The sequence below is a fragment of the Aulonocara sp. 'chitande type north' Nkhata Bay genome, linkage group LG5, assembly GCF_057382095.1.
Source record: "Aulonocara sp. 'chitande type north' Nkhata Bay isolate Kocher_YH1m ecotype deep benthic linkage group LG5, A_spYH_male_GT1.1, whole genome shotgun sequence".
Lineage (NCBI taxonomy): Eukaryota > Metazoa > Chordata > Actinopteri > Cichliformes > Cichlidae > Aulonocara > Aulonocara sp. 'chitande type north' Nkhata Bay.
Window position 1 is genome coordinate 8913537 of NC_141348.1, and position 21040 is coordinate 8934576.

Consider the following 21040-nt stretch of genomic DNA (forward strand, 5'->3'; position numbering starts at 1 on the left):
TTCAGAAGCTTTGCAGTTTTGAGACTGCTGCATCCCTCTGCAAGATATCTCACTATTTTTGACTTTTCTGAGCCTGTCAAGTCCTTCTTTTGACCCATTTTGCCAAAGGAAAGGACGTTGCCTAATAATTATGCACACCTGATATAGGGTGTTGATGTCATTAGACCACACCCCTTCTCATTACAGAGATGCACATCACCTAATATGCTTAATTGGTAGTAGGCTTTCCAGCCTATACAGCTTGAAGTAAGACAACATGCATGAAGAGGATGATGTGGACAAAATACTCATTTGCCTAATAATTCTGCACTCCCTGTATATGTCCAACAGTCTGATTAGTCCCTCAGCTGCAGCATGCAGCACATCTCAACGGATTGAAAGGTGCAAGGCCCCTATAATTACTGCTCGTATTTTTAATTGCTATTATTATTATTGCTGCAGTATGAAATGTCACATTTCAAAAGCAGCAATGTTAATGCATGATTAGCACACCTTCCAGATGTGTAGCCAGTCTATTATTTTAGTTAAAGACACTCTGATGAACAAGCTAAACAATTTTTTAAAATTATTAATTGAAATGTATCATATTTATTTATTGTTTATTTGTACAGTTTAACTGTCAACAGCCATCTTAACAGTTAGCTAAATTGTTTTTCAATCTTCCACTGCAGAAGTTCCCATTTCTTATTGTACTCAAAGAAATTCAAAGTAGAGATCTGAGAATGCCCTTCTGGTTAAGGTGTTGAATGATGTCGTAGATAAGCAGGAACGTCCATGGTAGACTTCAGGACTCAACTGACAAGCAGCAGCTCTAACAAATGATTTATGGTGAGATTGTGATGGTGTGTGACAACTCACATTAGTGAGGAGCTGAAAACGACTGATTGTGGTTCAGTGTAATATTCACTGTGTCTTTGTTGACTGTAACTAAACAATAACTAAAAATTAAGAAATAATTCACGAGGTTAACTTTCTCACCTCATGCACCCTGAGATCATACTGCTTTAAGCAAGCTTCAGCTTCTGTTAATGTTTTGTTAGAATATGTTTCATGCTCGTTGCCCTGCTTCTTACACAGGTTTACTTGTGCAGCTCCATCGGTAAAGTGTCCTATGTGCTATCTGTGCCGTTACTGGATCAGCATTAGTGTTGAAATGGCTGGTGCCGATTGTGCATTAAAAAAGAAGCCTGACCAATCTTTCATAAGGGGGACCATTTACATGAACAAAGTAGCTACATGACTGAGGGACGGGGAAGATGCAAAAAGCACAACACAGCATCTTTAAATCAGTTCGTCTTTGGATGGTGGATCAGTTTTGAATCACAGTTTTTGTTTAATTTGCTACCATGCTGTTTCACATTTTTCTGACTGCGATAGTTGCCAAGAACCGAAGTGTTTACAGCTGTCTGCAACACTTGAATTATAGGACAATCATGATTTATTGGGAAAAAATAAAAGTGAGTGACATTACATTATTACCTCTGGAACTAGAAGTTTCCAAGAAAGAAGACTGCTGATATGCTGGATGCATAAACTAGCAACTGTTAACATGAATTAACAAGCTAATACATGAAGATTTAATTTGATAATAATGTGCTAACACGTGTGTCTGAGTGTGACAGTTATATGCGCGATATAATTACAAAGAAAAAAATGACTGGCCTGATGCAGCTCAGGCTAGAGAGAGCACGCAGTGAAAACAGGAGAAGTATTTGGGGTAAAGTTTCATTTACTTTTTTCAAATAATTGAAATCATCAAACAATATGCAAATAATTGGAGATGAAACAAGAATATAAAATTAGAAAATGAAAACACATTGAGAAATCTGCTTGAAACACGAACAAGGATAGCTTTCCTTTGTGTCAAACCAAACAGGAAACACAACTGAACACAATGTTCCCTCCGTCAGGTGCAAAAGGGGGTTTTTATTATTAACGGGCTGACGAGTGACAAGCGAGTCAGCGTGCAGCCGAGTGCAGATTTATCTACAAAAATGTTACACACATGCACACTTCCTGTCCCAGGTGCCTTATTGTAGATGCTGATTCATTACAAAACCCAGACTAGGAAAAGGGTCACGGCCCTGCAGCCAGTGTCTGTTTTACCTGGGTGAGCTGATTGACAGCAGAGATCAACTTAATAGATACTTGGCAGCATGTGTACATGATTCACACAAGCAGGTGTTGTCTGGGAAAGTTACAAAGTGCAATTTATCAGAGAGAGTCATTGTGGGAAGGTAGACACTAATTATGGCAAAGTTTGTTTGTGTGTCTGTGTATATGTGCATGTGTGAGAGAGCAGAATGGAAGTCGCACAACATTTCTCAGAGGCAGAAGAAAACTCAGTGGCTGGGTTAAGCAAACTGAGTGATAGTTGAGAACTTTCACAGCGCTAGGTTCGACTGTACTGGTACAGTGTACCCCCGAGAGGCAGACAAAATGGTTTTGGTCATTTTAATTAGCTTTGGTGTTTTGGTGTACTTAAGCCTGGGTTTGAAGTCTTGCAACTTAATAAATGATTAATGTTGTTTGCAAAAGCATTTTTAGTTATTAATGTATCCACCTACAGCAACTTCTTGTATCAGAAAATGTCTTGTTATTGCTACTAATTTGTCTTTCTGTAAAAAACATCACGTGCACAACAATGATGTAACAATTGTCATAATTGTCACACAATGGTGCAGTGGTTAACAATGTTGCATCACAACAAGAAGGTCCTGGATTAAATCCACTGGCCAGCTGGTGCCTTTCTATGTGGAGTTTGCTTTCATGGTTACTCTGGCTTCCTCTGACAGGCCAAAGACGTGCATCTTAGGTTAACTGGTAATTCTGAATTGGCTGTAGGTGTGGATGTGAATGCTGGTCTCTGTGTGTTATTCCTGTGATAGCCTGATGACCTTTCCACGGATTACCCTACCTCTTGGCCTATCACAACTCACACAGACTCCAGTTTCCCACCATCAGGAACCAGATAAGTGGTTAAGAAAATGCAAGGTTGTGTATTGGCAGTTCCAAATACTATGGAAATATTTTTGGACTTTAAACAGGTCAGACTTTCACTGAGCTTGAAAAGATGTTCCAGCAGCTATGACAGAGCTCAGGAGCTCAAACTGAGGGCAGATGCTACAAAAGAGCTGATTTAACTGTAAAAAGTGTTTCTAATAGCTCACCTGTCTGAGGTGAGGAAAATAATTGTCATACGAGTGAACATGAGTGCAATGGACACTTTGGGGATTCCTATGTGGAGGGTTTGAAGCTGAGGCAACAAAACACATTAAGGACCAATTACATTCATGCAAGTCTAATGAATAACCTCTTATAGTATGACCTGCACCTCAGGTTTGTTTGAGTGCTGGAAAAGCCAGAAGCTCAGAGTTCACTCTCTGTGCAAAAAGAAAGCCTTACTGTGAAGAAGAGAGTTTGAAGCTTCGTCTTGTTTGTTGCGTTTGAACACTCCCCTACTTTTATATCAACTGTAAGATTTCCAAGCAAGCCTGGAGGCCTGTTAATGGCATTGCAGGCTTGCAAGCATGTCGCTACATGTGTTCTGCTGTTGGCAGAGTGGGAAAGAGGAGGAAGAACTCCAGTTATTCTAGACTGTCAGTGTTTTCACATGAATCAACGATGACTATCTCAGTTGTTACTCTGTATTAATAAAGTGACAACAAAGCTAAACACAAATCTGTGCTATTGCGCCATATGTTAGATACTGTGATTGAACTTCCTGTTCAGTCAAATTAAGAGAGTGGTACAAAATTACAGGACTGTAGCATTACTTTACCTTGATGTATGGCCCCATATTGAAATATCGTGACTTTTAATTAAACAAAGCTCTGCCACTGAGTTAACCCAGTCACTGACATTACTTCTGCCTCCTGAGCAACTTAACCTCTGAACAAATATCTACAGCAAATAAAATTAAAATAATAGACTCTATGTATGCTTTACTGTCTGTTAAAGTTCAATGATAAGCTTTCCTTCATCGTCACTGCTGCTCGTGTCTTCTGTATACTCCTGGCAGCTCTGCACAGGCCTCACTCCACTGTTCAGACACTCAGCAGACTGGTAGCCATGAAGTGGGCCAGCCAAGTAAAAAGAATGATATTTGCTGGTAATGTCAGCTCTTCCAGAGTCACTGGCTGTAGTGTCATGCTTCTCGTCAGCGTATAGAAATGGCTTGCATGGAGACCCAGTATCGTGATACATCTTTGATGGTTGGATGTCTCCTCTAGCTCCAGTAACAACTCTACAGGCTTGAGAAACTTGATCGGCATGTGTGGAGGGTAATGTCCCAACATTAGAGTTTTGGTGACCTGTTAAGTTGAACTTCTTACAGCTGCTTATTGTTGTGCTGCTGTTACCTGCAGTGCTATTTCCTTGTTGAATGGTCAGACTGACGCTGGTTTGCTTTTGGTCTGGGACTGAGAAAGTTTGTTGAATAGTGGGCTCAGTTCTTGAAAAAATATGTTGTGTTTGTGATAACTGAGCTCCTGCACTGATATGTCGACTTGAATTGAATTCAGGTAAGACCTGTGTTGGTTGGTTATGAGTGACACCGCTTTGCCAGTTGTGTTGCGAGTGATACGAGTGGTTAATTTCCAGAGGGAGTTTTGGAGAAGTGAAAAGGGTCGTCTGAATGCTGCACGCAGGTATGTTGAGATTACTCGATGTATTCAACGCTTGCTGACAGCTCAGTTGGGGGTATTCAGACATTCCTGAGTGCATCTGGGAAACATGCTGAAGTTGTTCCTCGGGTGGCCAAGGGTTTTTAAAAGAATCATTCTTGACCTTTTGATCTTCTTCCTTTTAATGAGAGAAAAATATGAGGAGTGTTATTACCACTATACCATCAAAACAATGGAATCATTTTATAGCCACTGAACCCTCTCATTATCTTTCTGGATTACCCAAATACTGCATAGACCTCATGCATACTCACCCCTCAAAGACAGCAGTTTGAGTCATCAGTCAGACTACAAAAGCACAATATAAGTGCTGGTTCAATTCCAAGAGTTCTTTTGTTCAGCACAGCCTACCCAAATGTATTTATTCATTTTAACCACTTCAGTCAACTGACCACAACTTGTAACACATTCAGAAATTTAAAAACATGTCTATATACACATGATTTTTTTTTAATTATTTAATAAAATACAGGAATATAACTTCAATTAATTTTGATTCTGTAGCTCATAACATTTATTCAAACTTCAAAATTTATTCAAACTTGGACAGAGAAGCATGTACATAAACAACTACCATGGTCATGCACACACACAACTGTTGTAAAATGATCTTACAGGAAAATCCAGTTGTCGACATGGGCTAGTCTAGTATCCTGCCAGTGTATTAAGTATTTACAGCAATTTTTAGTTTCAATTTTTATGACCCAGCAGTGTTTGGATATTGATCTTCTCTGGATATACCACCCCCATTACCATTATCACTCAAACCACTGAGCTTGTAGTGGTACTGCCGCAGTAATCCCAGGAACACTTGGGTATAAAAATAAAGAATGCATATAGAGAACGCTCCACCCAACTGAGGTGCAGTAGGGTGTTGTGAGTGAGAGGTCCTGGATGAATAAGTACAACATGATGGCCATAACTGGACAAACAAAGGCCAAGATGGCAATGCCAAGAACCAGTTAACATCACAAAGGCAGACATACAATGAAGAGGTGGACAGCGCTAGGATCTGACACGATCCATTCTGGCTGAACACGCTAACAGCACTCTATGATTACCTGGCAGCACAAATAAATGGGCTGATAACAGCAAGTACTCATCCAGACTGGCTAACATGGGCCAGAACAATTCTGATCACATAGGATCAACACAAGACACCATCAAACTACGGACAGATTAACTTCCTCTGCACAACATGGAAGCTCCTCTCAGGCATCATAACAACCAACCGGAGTGCGCACATGGGTGAGTGCATAAGCATAGCTCAGAAGGGCATTGGAAATAACACCAGAGAGTCAAAGCACCAACTACCGGTGGATAGAGCTGCACACCAGAACTTTAAGACCAGCAGACCAACCTGAGCACCACATGGACTGACTAGAAGAAAGTCTTTAACTCAATGCTCCGAACATGGATACTGGACGTGGCTAATAGTGGACTGAAAACATTCATTGGGAACTCAGTGGGATTGTGGAACACTAGAGAGGCCAGCTCCAAGACAGTCGCACAAGTCATCACCAAGTGCAGAATATACCCACGCGATGGAGAGTCTGTACTGCTGTTCAGGATATGGATCGACCCCCTGAACCAGTTCCTCACTACCAGTGGATACAGATATAGATTCAGGAGTGGACCGACCATCAGCCACATCCTGTCCCTGCTGGATATCAAGCTGTATGCCAGGCACAAGCAACACATCAACTGACTGATCCACCTCATCAAGATTTACAGCAAGGACATAGACATGTCATTGTGATTGGATAAGTGTGGCCAAATGGTTGCAAAAGGAGGAAAGATCTAGACTGAATGTCAGAAGGTAGAATAGCCAAGATACAGGAAAGCTACAAGTACCTGGGTATTCCACAGACCAATAAGAATCATGGCGAACGTCTCTGTGAAGGTTCTCAGTCATCCAGGTCATCATAGTCTAAGGAGCTTGGAAAGAGAAGTGCCTGGACTTCTTCAAGTTTCCTTGAAGACGTTTCACGTCTCATCCGAGAAGCTTCTTCAGTTCTAAGAGCAATTGGTGGAGAGTCCCAGATTTACACCAGCCGCCTTAGCACCCACTCACATCCTGGGCTATTTGACCTCAGTAAGTCACATGTTGGGCTAGGTTTCACAATGGGTTCACTTGGGGACACTCCCATAGGGAAGAAGCTTTTCGGATTCAAGGTGAAATGTCTTGAAGGAAGCTTAAAGAATTCCAGATGCTTTTCTTTCCAAGCTCCTTAGACCATGGCAAACATGCAAAAAGGGCAGCCACAGCCAAATTCCTCCAGAAGGCAAGGGGGATGCTGAGAAGCCATCAATGCATACACCCTCCTGGTCATCAGATATCTAGCTGGAATAATAAGCTAGCCAAAAGACGACACTGATAATTCATAAATCCCCAACACCCTTTGCACCACATGCTGGACATGCAGCTGTAACACTTTCTGGAACATCTGTATCAACATTACTGCACTCAACATTCACTGATACCAACACACTTTGATTTGTAATTGTATTGCCTGGAGCCAACTTAATACAAATGAGGAGTGAACAACCTAATTGCTAAAGAATACCGTGCATTGCTTTTTACATAGACAAGGAATGTGAAGTGAGATGACTGTCGTTGTGATTCGACCCTGTACAAATACATTTGAACTGAAACTTAATTGAATGAAAATGGTGGATCTTGTTGACATTTTGCATAAAGGTTGATGTGACCCACTTCTAAATACTATTGAATTTGATAGAGACCTGCTGTGACAAAGACTCTCCTTTATAATAAGACTTGAAGTTCGAAATCCAGAAGAAGTATTACTGCCATAAAAATCTCTTGTAATTGCTGTCAGCTGCCTAATTCTAGTATTAACATACTGCGGAATTGAATTTATTGCTGTTGCTTCAAGTGCAAATGCCCCATAAATTCTCACAAAATATTTGCCCCTGTGTGTGGCTTGGTAGTATACACTTTTTTGTTCAGTATATTTATAAATCTTTTTTTTCTTGCACCACTCTCTTCTGTGTTGTGACACATCTTGGGAGGTTTTATATTTATGGTGCTACAAATATTTCATAAGAATGAAAGAACACAAATTCTGGCTTGGCTGTTGTGCTTTGTTTGGTAAATGTGTTAAAAAATGAAAAACAATCATGTGATGTAACAACCCAGTGTGCCTCAAACCTGCTTTTATATGATCCCCAAATAAGGACGGCCTCATTGCACCAGGGATTTGTGGCAAACTTTAGTAGATAAAGAATAAATTAAAATGGTAAAAAGTATTGCAAAAGACTGCTGGATTGGAAAGGATTGTGCACAGCGTGAGTGTTTTTAGTGTGTAGATTTGGGTGGTGACTTTGTTTTGAGAGGGTTTATATTCAAACAGCAGAGGAAGAATCACCTACCTCACGCTCTTTGGTAAAATAAGAATACAGCAATAATAAGTAAATAAATAAGTATCCAAAATAATGTTTGGTACAGAACAAGAACAAGCTTTGTTCATGTGTCTGAGTCAATGTGGGAAAGGCTGTTTGCCTTTGCAGATTACCCACATATATATAACCAGTGTTGGTCAAGTTACTTGAAAAAAGTAATCAGTAACTAATTACCGATTACTCCCCCAAAAAGTAATCCCGTTACTTTACTGATTACTTATTTTCAAAAGTAATTAATTACTTAGTTACTTAGTTACTTTTTAAAAACACGATTTACAACCTGAAGAGGTGATAAAGTGATAGATCTTTCAGCCCAATTCTACTTTTTCTGCATAATCCATCATACAAAATGTAATCAAATGGAAAAGTCTCTTTTTTTAAACTTGTTTTATCAGTTTTAATCTTTTAACTTTATGCATCAAGCAAAATTTTAATTATATGCAACATTCACTGACTGGAAGAAATTAGTTTAACATTTAAACCTATTTTCTGCACATTCCAGCACATAAAATAAAATATTTTTTGTGTTTACACTCACTCTTTCGAATAGATGCAAGTAAAACACAGCAGAACATAAATAAAGTCAAAGACTCAGCGGTCCTGTTGCTCTATTTTCACCTGTAAAGCAGGACTGCGGTAGGCGGAGGTTTACCCTGGTGCAGGTGTGCCGCGGTCAGTGGAAGAATCCGCGAGTTTCTCTGTGAGTTTCCCATTACGTCGTTGCGCACTCGGTGCTTGTTGGAAGTTTAGGGGTTTTTTTCGCTGTAAAAAGAAGTTTTCTTCCCACGCACAACGGACACTAATGTTTTTGTCACTTTTTATGGAATCAAACTCAAAGTAAGGTCAGTACTTCCACGCTTTAAACGCTGCACGCTCATACGCTCTCCTGCACTCGATATATGATGCACTGTTGATCTGCACACAGCTGTTGTCACTAACGGCGCACTTGCTTACGTCACTGTCATGAGACATTCTTGCAAAAAAAAATCACGGTTTTAGTAACGCAGTAACGCAGCGTTCCTACGGGAAAGTAACGTAATCTAATTACCTTTTTTGCAATAGTAATCCCTTACTTTACTCGTTACCTGAAAAAAGTAATCAGATTACAATAACGCGTTACAAGTAACGCATTACTGCCCATCTCTGTATATAACAATGGTGAACTGTCGTATTAAACATTAAATAATGAGGTCACACAAATAGGAGCACTGTTAGTGAAGTTACTCGAAAAAAGTAATTAGTTACTAAATACTGGTTACTTCTCCAAAAAGTAATTCCGTTACTTTACGGATTACTTATTTTCAAAAGCAAGTAATTACTTAGTTACTTTTTTAAAACTTGATACACAAACTGAATAAGTAATAAAGCAGCAGATCTTTCAGCCCAATTCTATTTTTTCTGCATAATCCATCATATAAAACTGAATCAAATGAAAAAGTCTGTTTTAAAACTTGTTTTATTAGTTTTAATCTTTTAACTTCATGCGCATTGCATCAACAAAAAATTTTATTATATGCAAGAAGAAATTCTTTAACATTTAAACCTATTTCCTGCATATTCCAGCTTATAAAATAAAATAAAGTTCTGTGTTTACACTCTTTCAAATAGATGCAAGTAAAACACAGCAAAAAATAAATAAAAGATTGAGCAGCACTGAGTCCTGTCGCTCTTAAATCTATTTTCACCTGTTTAGCAGGAGTGGGGCGGGTGGAGGTTTGCCCGGTGCCACAGCGTTCATGTCAGTGGGAGGATCCGGGGGTTTCTCAGTGAATGTCACATTCCCGTGGCAGCGTGCTCGGTGCTCGCTCAGACTTGAAGTTTAAGTTTTCACTGTAGAAAGAAGTTTTCTTCCCACGCAGAGTGAACAGCAGACACTAATGTTTTTGGCACTTTTTACAGACTCAAACTTAAAGTAATGTGAGTACTTCCAAGCTTTAAACGCTGCATGGTCGTACTCTCTCCTGCACACCATATTATCCATCGTTGATCTGCACACGTCTGTTGCTGCCACGGACGTCGCACGCTCGTACGTCATTGTCATGAGACACTCTTGCCAAAAAAATCACGGTTTAGTAACGTAGCGTGCTTATGGGAAAGTAACAGTAATCTAATTACTTTTTTTTGCAATAGTAACCCCTTACTTTACTTGTTACTTGAAAAACATTACAGTAACGCGTTACTGCACATGTGTGTATGTAAATCTTATAAACTAAAAACATCCCATTTCTATTATGTCAGTGACAACATTCCTTACATGGTCTTCTTCATCATTTATCCTCACAAAGAAAAGCAGTGATACAACAACAAATTTTAAAACAGCCCATCTTGAAATATTAGAGAAGCCAGCTCCATGAGCCTTTAACCACTGCCCCTGTCTGAGGAAGTAACAAGGCTACTGCAGAAGTGCAGCCTCAGCAGCTGATGGATTTAGAACCAGCTCTACAGTGGCTGAGGAGGCGATAGAACAGGTATGATAAACTGATTATATCATTATCAGTGCTATGATTTATCAATATTGTACCTACCCTATAAGAGTTTTGCATAGACTAATGTAATGAGACTAATAATCCAAGTCATGGTGTTTTCATTATTCTGTCTAAAGGGACTAAAACCAGTGTAGCTAAAGCCAGAGAGATGAGCTCCTGGGGATACGTTTAGTTAACCTCTTACCTCAACGGTTCTAGCATTAGGCTTTTGTTTTAGCCACGTGTTAAACAGGACATGTTTGAAGAATAAGACTCTGTATTTAAATAAAGTCTGATGATTTGTTTTGGAATTTCTGCAATTCCAGATTTTTCAGCCGGGTGTTCCAAACAGACTGAGGGTCTCTAAAACTAAATCCTAATCCTGACTCTACATTTGAAATGAGAGATGTTAAAAGCTTAATAACCTTGCAGCAAAGTGCAAATTAGAGAGAATACAGTGGGGTCAACTCCAGGACTGTTAAATTCTGATTTGATCCTTGTCATCTTATTTTCCTAACTCATTGTGCATGCTGGTGACGGCTGGAGAGAAAGGTTAGTGATAGTTGTGCTGTTTACCATCTCTAACTGTAACTTCCTGCTTCCTCTCTCTGTCTTGTGTTACGTGGTTTTATACTTTTATGTTTTTCATTTTTCTATTTTCCAGCTTGGCTTTTTTACTAAGAGCTTGAATTAATTAACTAATCCAATAAAACTGACAACTTTAGAAGTCTAAACATTCAAATTCTCCTGAGTTTGAGTTTGATAGTTTTTATTTCCTTTGCAGATACAAGTCTTTTATATGTAAACTCTTAAACATTCAGTTCCCAAAATGCAGGTCATCAGGTACGTTTTTTAGAAGCAAGAGTACGGTACATTTCAATAACCTCTCATGCATTTATTAGCGTGAGAGGTTATTATTTATTATTTATTAGCGTTTCATTTTCGGAAAACTGTAAATTTTATATAAAACTTGGATGTTGGGGTTTAAGCGGCTCTGAGGCTTTGCTTTTGTTGTGTTGTAATTGTTCTTGTAAATCAGCATGTGTGTTGTAAACACTAAGACCACATGAAAAAAAGAACTGTATAGTAAACACGGATCCTGATTAGATGCACTCTCTCTCACCTCTGCCTTTGATAAAACTGTGGATCTGCAGTCTGACTCGGCCCACAGTCCTTTGTCTGCTTTGATTCCTCTGTTCTCCTCCTCCTCTCCCGTCACCCCACTGTCACCTCGCTCTCCCAGGCATTGGTGGTTTTTCTCTTCAGCCCCTTGGCTCTGCTTCTGCTTCCAGTCTGTACTGTCTGGCTGCCCGGGAGTCCTTACATGTTCCTGCATCTGCAGCTCCTTCTGGGCTGCACACCTCGCCAGGGAGGCTCCCTCCATAAGCCCTCCAGGAAGAAAAACAAATGAAAAAGCAGTTGTTTTCTTTAGGAACTGAATCCACAGTTTTACTGCTTATCAGTCATTCTGCATTTTTTTCAAGCAGTAGTCAGCCACACATGAACACTGAAGCGGATTGCGTTCACTGTAATTCTTCATATTATTCATGCTGGTTGTTGAAAGAAGCTTTTACTCTGATCTTCCTTCTGGTAGGTATTTAAGTTTATCTGGAGCACACATGAGGCTTCAGATGGGTCGGTTAGACAAAGTATGTATCTACAGTGGTGAGGCAGTAAACAACAGTGGGATTTTATACTAAAGAGGCAAGAATTTTGGAGGATAACAACATGAGTCTGCTACAGCCTGAGTTACATCAGGATAAACTTGAATGGGATACTGCTTGGAACGATTTGTTCCCTTTTACTTATACTACACAAGAAATGCACAACAAAACATTCTCAAACATTCTTCTTCGACACGTCAGAAGGAACCTAATTTGCAGATACTGTTCTGGCTGCATGCGAATCAGCCACATTAACAGATTTTTTATTAAAAAACAACTTTTATATAAAACCAGGTGAACATAAAGAGGTCCCTGTTCAACATGAAGGGGGAGAGGAAGGGTTACAGCAAGTGAAAGCTGGTTCATAAGGGCACCTGAGATTTTACGATGTGAGAAGAAGCATAAATGTGGAAACCAAAGCTCTTTATTCCAGCTAAGTAAAAGCAATAAAACAAGAATTCACTGGGCGATAAAAAGATATTTTTCCAGTGGGCGTGCCCATTCTTGTGCCACACACAGATAAATGTGCACATCTGTTATATGCATTTGAGGATATGACTACAATTGAAATGAAAATGTTTTTAACCTGGCAAGCTCTGTGGTCCACAGCTACCTTTTTTATCAGTGCCACTAGCCTGGTAGAGATGATAACAAACTACAGGAAAATCCTATTAGCGGTAAACAGATGCAGACAGCTACCATGTGTCTGAACCTCTGTGTCAGCGATACAGGACAGGTACAAACCCCTTTACCCAGGAGGCAGTAGCTGGAGGTCAATGAGTGGCAGGCATTTTGTTTATCCTCTGCTCTCTGGGGTGACCTTTAACCCTGTAGCTGTCTGAAATCCCCCAGTCCTTTCATTTAAAAAGCGTGAAAGTATGTGATCAATGCTGCGATGGTGATCAAATGACACTTTCAAACACTGTGGGACACACACGAGTTCTGCATGAAAGCCTGAGAACAGCCCACACGTCACAGCGGAAAAGGACAAAGATGATCAAAAACTGAAGCCATATCGAGTTCTGCTACAGAAACATTTCCAGATGAAACTCCACTGGATTGTTTTCCCTACAATTCAAATCCCTGCTCGCCTAAACATTTGATTCCCAGTAAGTTGTAGGTTTGGGTAATTGTGCGAGCACAGACCAGAGCTCCATATTGCAAATCTGTGAATCTTTAGTGCCACCTAGTGTTGAAAGAGAAAAACTGCAAAAACTGCAATAAAGCATGCGTATGTTCTAGTATTTGTATTTCACCGTATCAGTTCACCTTGTTTTAAAACAATTTGTCAGTTTAAGACTATGTATGATGATACATAACAGAAGGAAGTGGAATATTTTAACAGAATCTTAATTAAATATGACTGTCAAATAAAAAATACTAGTTATACTGTATCCTAATGCCAGATGTTTATCATTTGCTGAGTGTATGTCTGTCAGCTAACCTATATTTTGAATTTAATATTGACTGACATGTCAGTGTCAGCACATTACTTTAAGTTGACTTTAAAGAGATAGGGACAGGTGCAGTTTGGGGACAGCAGGCACTCCTTTCTCATTCCATGTTGTATTTAAATCCACTGTACTGCAGTACGGAGCCAAAAATGATGTCATATTCTTAAACTGCACTGTAGGAAGCAATAATAACATATATGTTACGTAATACATTTAAATAGTGAATTGTACCTGCTGTCTGGCTCTGAATACTTGCACACACAGATGTGTTGTCTTTGCATCTGTCCACCTGGATGTTCGAGGACGCTGAAGCAAAGTGAGTCGGTCTTTTTTCTGAGTGGCGTGAGCTGATTACATCCTGTGATCCATGAGGGGTGATTTCCAATAAAGTTTTGGAATCACCTACAGATCCGACTCTGTCACATCCCATGTTTGTATCTTTGGATGGATTCAAAGTCTCAGATATTGTGGGCTCCACTTGATTACTGCAGTAGATGGATGCTTGTGGGTTTGGCTGTCCCACAGCTTTGCTTTTATTGACAGAAAGTGAAGAGACCGACCCAGAATGTTTATCAGAGCATGCAGGAGAGGGAGAATGGCTGCAGTGCTCTCCACTTTCTAACCTGCTTCCTTTGTATTCGGAGGCCTTGCCCTTAGTTTTCATTATGCTGACATTACATGAGTCGCCCTGATTATTAAGCTTATGTTGGCCTTCTTTGCACAGCAGTTCACTTTTCAAGTTATTGTGATTTTCTGTGCTGGAACAGGGAGAGCTCCTGCTGAGCTTGTGTTGGCCAGAGAGAGCTTGCAAGACGGTTGCACCTTGGCTGACCCTCCGGTCCAGCAAAACCTGCTCCTCAGCACAGCGGTTCAGAGAGAGAGTCTGTTCCTCCACTGAAGTTTGTCGTCTTCCTGACTTTACACCTCCAAGCAGAGCAGAAGTTGACATTACATCACCCGCAGTGCTCTGAGTCTCTGTGACCATGTTTACATGACTGTTTTTGTGTGGGTGTAGTGGCGGAGGGAGAGATTCAGCTGATGCTGCAGCCTGAGTGGAAGTGCTTTGCTGAGCCAGGTGGGAACTTGGCTCTGCTTTCCCAAATTGCAAAGGCACAGAAGTCATTATTCTCTCAGTGGTAAGTGCAGGGAAAGACTCATTTTTGTCCATTTGTTGTCTGGGTTGTGCACTCTCTTTTGCCTCACTGTTGCTTTCAGCAGCAAAAGAGCCCAGAGTTTTGCTTTGGACACCTTCTAAGGTCCCACCTTCAGCGTCCTGTCTCTGGGAGACACTGGTACCCGATAGACGCTCTATCTGGGGTTCGATGAGGGCTAACTGCTCATCAGATATGATCTGGAGGCAGATCTGGAGGTCTGCTGTGTGCACATGGAACACGTTCTGAGCAGCTGGCTGTACCTGGTCAAACGGTACAATGTGACAAGGCACCACGGCGGTGTTTGTGCTAACGTGTGGTACGCTAACAGGATTCAGCAGGTTTGATTGTGCTGAGAGTTGTATGTGAGAGAGTGGAGGGTTAGACTGATCATATGACGCAGCTTTAACGGCAGTGGCAGATGTCTGACTGCTCGCTGTGGTTACGGTAAGTGTAGAAACAGCAGGTGCAACAGGTCTGGGTTGCTGTGCAGACGTCGTACATTTCGAAGGCTGGATCAAAGTGCTGCATAATCCTGCCTGATAATCTTGCAGGCAGCTTGTGGTTATTGTGGTTGCTGCAAATTGTTTGTGCACTACAGCTACGCTGCCTGGCAAATTCTGACTGAGTCGTGATGTTGCAGCATGACAAACTGTTGAGACAAGCTGGTCCTGCGCGGAGCTGAAAGCATTCGTCTTCTTAAGATCACAAGTTAGCCCCAGCTGTGAAGCTGTGGGGTCTTTGCAGTTCTTTACACTCGTTGTGACCGAGGTCACGCTGCGCTCGATGTGAGGAGATGACAGAACTGAGGTGAAAGTGTGGGCTTCAGTTCCTGGTGGTTTATCCACAACTTGTGGTGAAAAAGTTAAATCAGGTTCAGCAACATTGGGTAACTTGAGTTGGTACTTGGGCAGGAAGCTGTTCTTTGCAGCAGGGGGACTAGAAGCAGTTGCTGAGGTGCTAACAGAGGTTGTGTTTGCATTGATTATGCCCGACTTGAATAGAGGCCCTTTGAGCGGAGTATGTTGTGGATTGTTTTTAAGATTGATGTAAGAGAGGTTCGCTTCCTGCTGAGTGACAGAGGGTGTGGGATGAGCAAGCATTGTGTTTGGGTCAGTCTCCATCTGCAGAGGGCAAATTATTTTGTCATCAGTTCTCAGCTTTTTCCTGTCTGAAGGAATATGGGCTCCGCACAGCTGCGATGTGGAAACACTATGTTTTTTGTCTTCGTTCATCAGTCTCCCAGCTTCTGGTCTGTTCACACAGTCTGTTTTGTGACTAACCAGTGAGCCGATAGAAGGTAATGGCAGTACTGACAAAGACAGATTCCTCCTGAGTGGAGCTTTGAGAGCGAGGCATGATGAATTAAGCGAGTTAGTTTGTAGATTAAAATCCACAGCAGGGGCAAAGGAGAGATTGGCAGGAGGGCCAACTGTGGTACCGTTGCTTGTCGAACCTGTTGTCGTTACTGCCAGCGGTGCCCTTTTCTGCAGACCCTGAACAGGCTCATGCTCAGGGTTTGCTGAACATTTCCTGCCTTTGATAACACTGTTATCGCTACTTTTCTCAGCATTGTATAGCTTTTTAAATGTTCCACCCCCGTACATGTACCACTTGTTGTAGGCGAACTTCTGCGCTTTCTTCCTCCGGAACTTTCTGTTGCTCGGTTCTCCACAAATGTCACCGCCATCCCCGTCACAACTGAGGCTGCTGCTCCACGCCTCCTCCACAGATGAATTCCTGATGAGACCGTCTGTTGCGTGGTTGCAGTCTACGGCTGTCTGCCGGACCAGTGGGCGGTGGGTGGATGATTGCTGGTTCGCAGGCTTGATCGTGAAACCTGTTGGGTTGATCTGGCCAGAGCTTCCCCTTCGGACTAGCGTTACATAATCCCTCTGATTGGAGGAGGTTGGGCTGCTTCTCTCGGGCTGCAGGAGGGTGACACTGAAGGGGAGGGAATTGCTGCGAGTCAAGGGGGCATGGTCCATGGTGGAGGAGCGCTGAGTGGGCACAGAGCTGTAAATCCCTGGCTTCTTGTTTCTTTGTGACAAAACATTCTGAGTCTGACCTAATTTCATGTCAAAGTGAAACGAATCCTTGTACGTGTATGGCATGGGAAGGTCGATGCTTCCCTGCTTTGATAAAACGGTCTTGCGTGGCCTCACATTCTCCAGCTGTTTGTCCTCCACAACAGCTGTATTGTCTGATATCAGCTTAGATATGCGCTCCTCTAGGGCCTTCTGCTCCTGCTCCCTGGCAGAGTCTTTGGACTCCTGTCTGCCGTGATCTGATTCTGTAGGTGTGCGCCTGGTGGCGGGTTCTTCAAGATGCTCTTTGGTGGATTCTGCGACTGAATCCATACTGTGATCGAGCAAAACACTGCCAGGGCTTGGATAGTGGTCACTAGTCTCGCTGAAGCCAGAGTCTGTGCTCTCGTGACTCTGCGATTTCCCTCTTGACACTGAGCTTTCCCACTGTTTGGAAAACAGCGTGGCCTCTTGTCTCTGAAGGGGAAGGTGTCTACTAACACTCGGTGGAAGCTTTTCACTTTCCTTTATTACCGTTTCGCTTCCATTTGGTTTTGAGTTTTGAACTGTGAGGCTCAGCTCGTTGTCTTCCTGCACACAGCGCTGTGTCTTCACAGAGCAGACCTTTGGAGTACTGGCTGGACCGGTGCTTTCAGCAGCAGATAGTGAGGAGTCCTTCTCTGTGCTGCCTGGCTCTTCGACGCATTCCTCCAGAGACAAACTGGAAGTGCAAGTCTCTCTTGAGCCAGACATGCTGTCTAAGCTGCTCTGCTCTGACTCCAGTGAAAGGCGTGCATGTGCCTGGGTACGTCTGTGTTTGTAGAGGTTGCTCTGAGTCTTAAATGAAACTCCACAAGTGGTGCAGGGGTAGGGCCGCTCCCCCGTGTGGCAGCGCAGATGCTTCTCCAGCACGCTGGGCTTCATGCAGTCCCGTCCGCAGTGAGGACACACGTGCTTTCCTGCAGACTTGGGTTTGGCTGCGGGAGCAGCAGCTGCCAGGCTCAATCCCGGCTGAGACTGCAATCCACCAGCAATATGGAGCGTGAGGATGGGAAATGTCTCCTTGGTGTAGAGCGGCGGCATGCCCAGATGGAGTGTGGCTGCTTCTGGAGCAGCTGCAGGCGGCTGAGGGTAAGGCTGCGCGGGCAGCGCAGGTACTGTGTGGATGTAAACAGCCGTCAGGGGAGCCTGGACATCCATCCTTTTCTCTGCCTGCGCTGTGACGGAGCTGATGTGCACTGGAGCACTCGCCAATCCTGGCTTGCCAGTCTCCATGGTAACACTGCTGCTGTCGTGATGTACCAGTGGCAGGTCTCTAATTACCTGTAAGATAAGAACAGTTTGCATTAGACCTCAGTTTGCGTTAGATTAAAAGGGGGCAGGAATTTTGCTACAGCTCACTTAAAGAGGAAAATGTGATTACTCTTGGAGTATGTTTTGTTCTTTAACTGGTGACCAGCCCCAAGAAATGAGCACAGTACTGATGACAGATATGCAATATTCTCCAGGACAGATGGCTAATAAAGCAATTAATCCAGTCTGGATTTTGCCTGATAAAAATCCAGGGAGATGTGTTTTGCAATGTAAAAGAAAAATGAAAACACACTTGGTTCTGAGTAATATCATTGTGATAATGAGCAATAATATCCACAGTGGGAGCAAAGGCATTTCAAGCTCTCCTTTTTCATTTCAGTGGCAGGTTAAGATGTGCACTGCGTGTGGAAATGTTAGTCGAAACCGTGGAGAGAAATGTGCACATACGCGCATGTAGTGTCACAGTGGTGTGTGTGTGTGTCTGTGTGTTGGGGCGGGCTTTTATCTCGCCAAATCAAGTATGTCTGCTGGCATTAGCTGTTACCTCTGTCACCAGTCTGCATCAATTATAAGGCAAACCTTTGATGTTCAGAGTATCATGTGGCAGCGTTCGGTCCTGACTGACTGTCATATTGGTGCAATAATCAGATCAAATCAAATCAAAGGGGAGCTGTGCATTAGAGTGAGAAAATTTCATTTCCTGTTGCTGTGATGGTGATTTTGCATAATTCACCCACAGAAGTACAGTTGGCACTCGACACGTTCTTTTGTTGGTTGTACAGCATGAGCACGCCCACGTCAGAGACTTTTTCTGGTGCTGTGAACTGAGGAAAGTTGGTCTCTGCTCACATTCGGCTGAGTGAGCGAAGAGCCCCTTGTGAGTGTGTCTTACTTTTACAACATTATTCATGGAGCTCGACCCTCCTGCTGTAATGTGCTTTCACTTCCTTACCGTTATGTAAATATGTCATATGGTGCACATGCTGCAACTTCATGTAGGAAGAGAAATGAAGGGAGCTTTCATCCTATAAGCACGCTTAGTCTAAGTGAGAGATAAAGGTTAGGGTTTAGTGAGCATCCACCTTTCTCATATCTGGAACACCAAGTGGAAAAGCTTGCAACAGCCGACTTAAAACTTGAAGAGTAACAACTTGTAATTTTTGGATATTTCCGTATTTATTATGATGTGTCAAAAAAAAATTAAATTCCAGCCCTAACCCTGGATGGGTTGTTACTGACCAAATGGTTGTTAAGAGGTTAAAGATGTGTGAGTTAGTTTTAAGAAGAAGTTGCGCTGTGCTGAAACACCAGCCTGTGCTTGCACTAAGAACAAAACATCACAAAAATCTCTCGACATGGGGACATAAAGAAGACGTATTAAATGTTTCTGTGGAAAGTGAAAATGTCATTTCCAGTTATGGATGTGACTTTATAAAATGAAAGTTTGAAAAGAGGAAATATCTGACAGTGCTGCCAGCCATCACAGTGTTTAGGTAAGAACAGCACTGCCAGAAACCAGAACTTAGTGTGTTTAACTAGGTCAAAACTCAGGCGCAACAATTGAGAGAAGAAAAAACAGCAGAAGACAATAAAGCAGAAGTCACTTACCGTCTCGCTTTGCACTCCAATCACTGATAGTTATCCAGTCTAAACAGCCGTTCACAGTGAACCGGCCCATCCTCTGTGTACCTGCTCCTTTCGTGTTGCTCTGCCATCTAGCACCTCTCCAATCTGATCTTCTCTCACGGCTCTTTGACATGAACTGTTTCTTGTCACGAGGAAGCGGAAGAAATGCAAATGAGAGAGAAGATGCACTCTGAAAGTGGTGAGGCAGAGAGGAGGGGAGTGAGGGAAGGAGAAGGGCTGGCTGGGTGTGTGTGTGTGTGACTGTCAAACAAAGACTTCCGGAGGACAAGTTGAAAACATAGATTATACAGAAAGAGATCAGCGGGAGTGAATGAGCGGTGAGGCCCTAAGCACAGATGGAAGGATATGAGGCTAACACAGTTGGACAGAAAAAAAAAAGTGAAAGCAACGGGCTAGGACAGAGGAAGTGCAGTGACAAAGGCAAGCTTACCTTCAGCGGCTGACTTTACCGTCAACAGTTTGAGGCAGTACCTGACTCCTGGTTCACTTATATGATCGCTGCCCCCCACCTACTTCCTCCCACACATCGTATTTCATACACCCACATACACAAGGGTGCAGCAAAGCTAATGTTGATGTGGCTGCTTGGCTGCACATGTGCTGCTCTCACTCTCTCAAGCATAGAACAAATGGATGAGTTGTGAGAGGTTGGAGTGAATTTCCCTCCTCCAACAACAGCCCCCGTCAGACAGCATGTATTATTGTGCAGAAGTACATGAGTTCACATGCACGTGCTTGTAAAGCAATGTTCGTTTATCCCATTTGGACTCACATAGGTTTGCTCCATATATTGTTACTGGTTTGCTGAGACTGACTGCATATTAAGAGACAGATTGTTGACTGTATTGATCTGTTTCAGACAGAAAATAGTGAGGACAAGGAGTTATTTTTGGCAGTAGCTCTCCTTAGCTTGAACCAGAGTACACTGGCAAAGATAGAATGTGGTGAGTTTGTTCTCAAACAATGCAGTGGAAAACAAGGAGAAATATCTAATGGTGAAATTTCTACCATCGTTAAAGACTCAGACAACAAGCAACACATTAGATCATAGCTCTTTTCCTGTGGCTACACACCTACCCTTCAAATTCCCTGCCAAAAGTATGACTCAACGCATGCATCCTTAATTTCTATTATTTTTCATTTGAGATGCATCACTTTTATACATTTATTTATTTATATTTATTTCTGCATTTCGAATAATTAATTTCAG

The 21040-nt window shown here is 42.2% G+C and overlaps 1 protein-coding gene across 2 annotated transcripts; it reads right to left on the bottom strand.

The window, feature by feature from the left end:
- Positions 1–1693: 1693 nt before the first annotated feature.
- On the bottom strand, positions 1694–20438 carry znf831 (zinc finger protein 831). Of its 2 annotated transcripts, XM_086291187.1 has the most exons (4): positions 19792–20438; positions 13923–18192; positions 11697–11962; positions 1694–4803 (listed from the first exon to the last, which is right to left on the bottom strand). In XM_086291187.1, exons 2-4 carry the CDS (start codon positions 18142–18144, stop codon positions 3955–3957), a joined length of 5337 nt encoding a protein of 1778 aa, XP_086147313.1. In that variant the 5' UTR covers positions 18145–18192; positions 19792–20438; the 3' UTR covers positions 1694–3954. The 2 variants fall into 2 exon arrangements, with proteins under 2 accessions (XP_086147313.1, XP_086147312.1); XM_086291186.1 differs by having other exon boundaries at positions 13923–20438.
- Between the last annotated feature and the right edge of the window lie 602 nt (positions 20439–21040).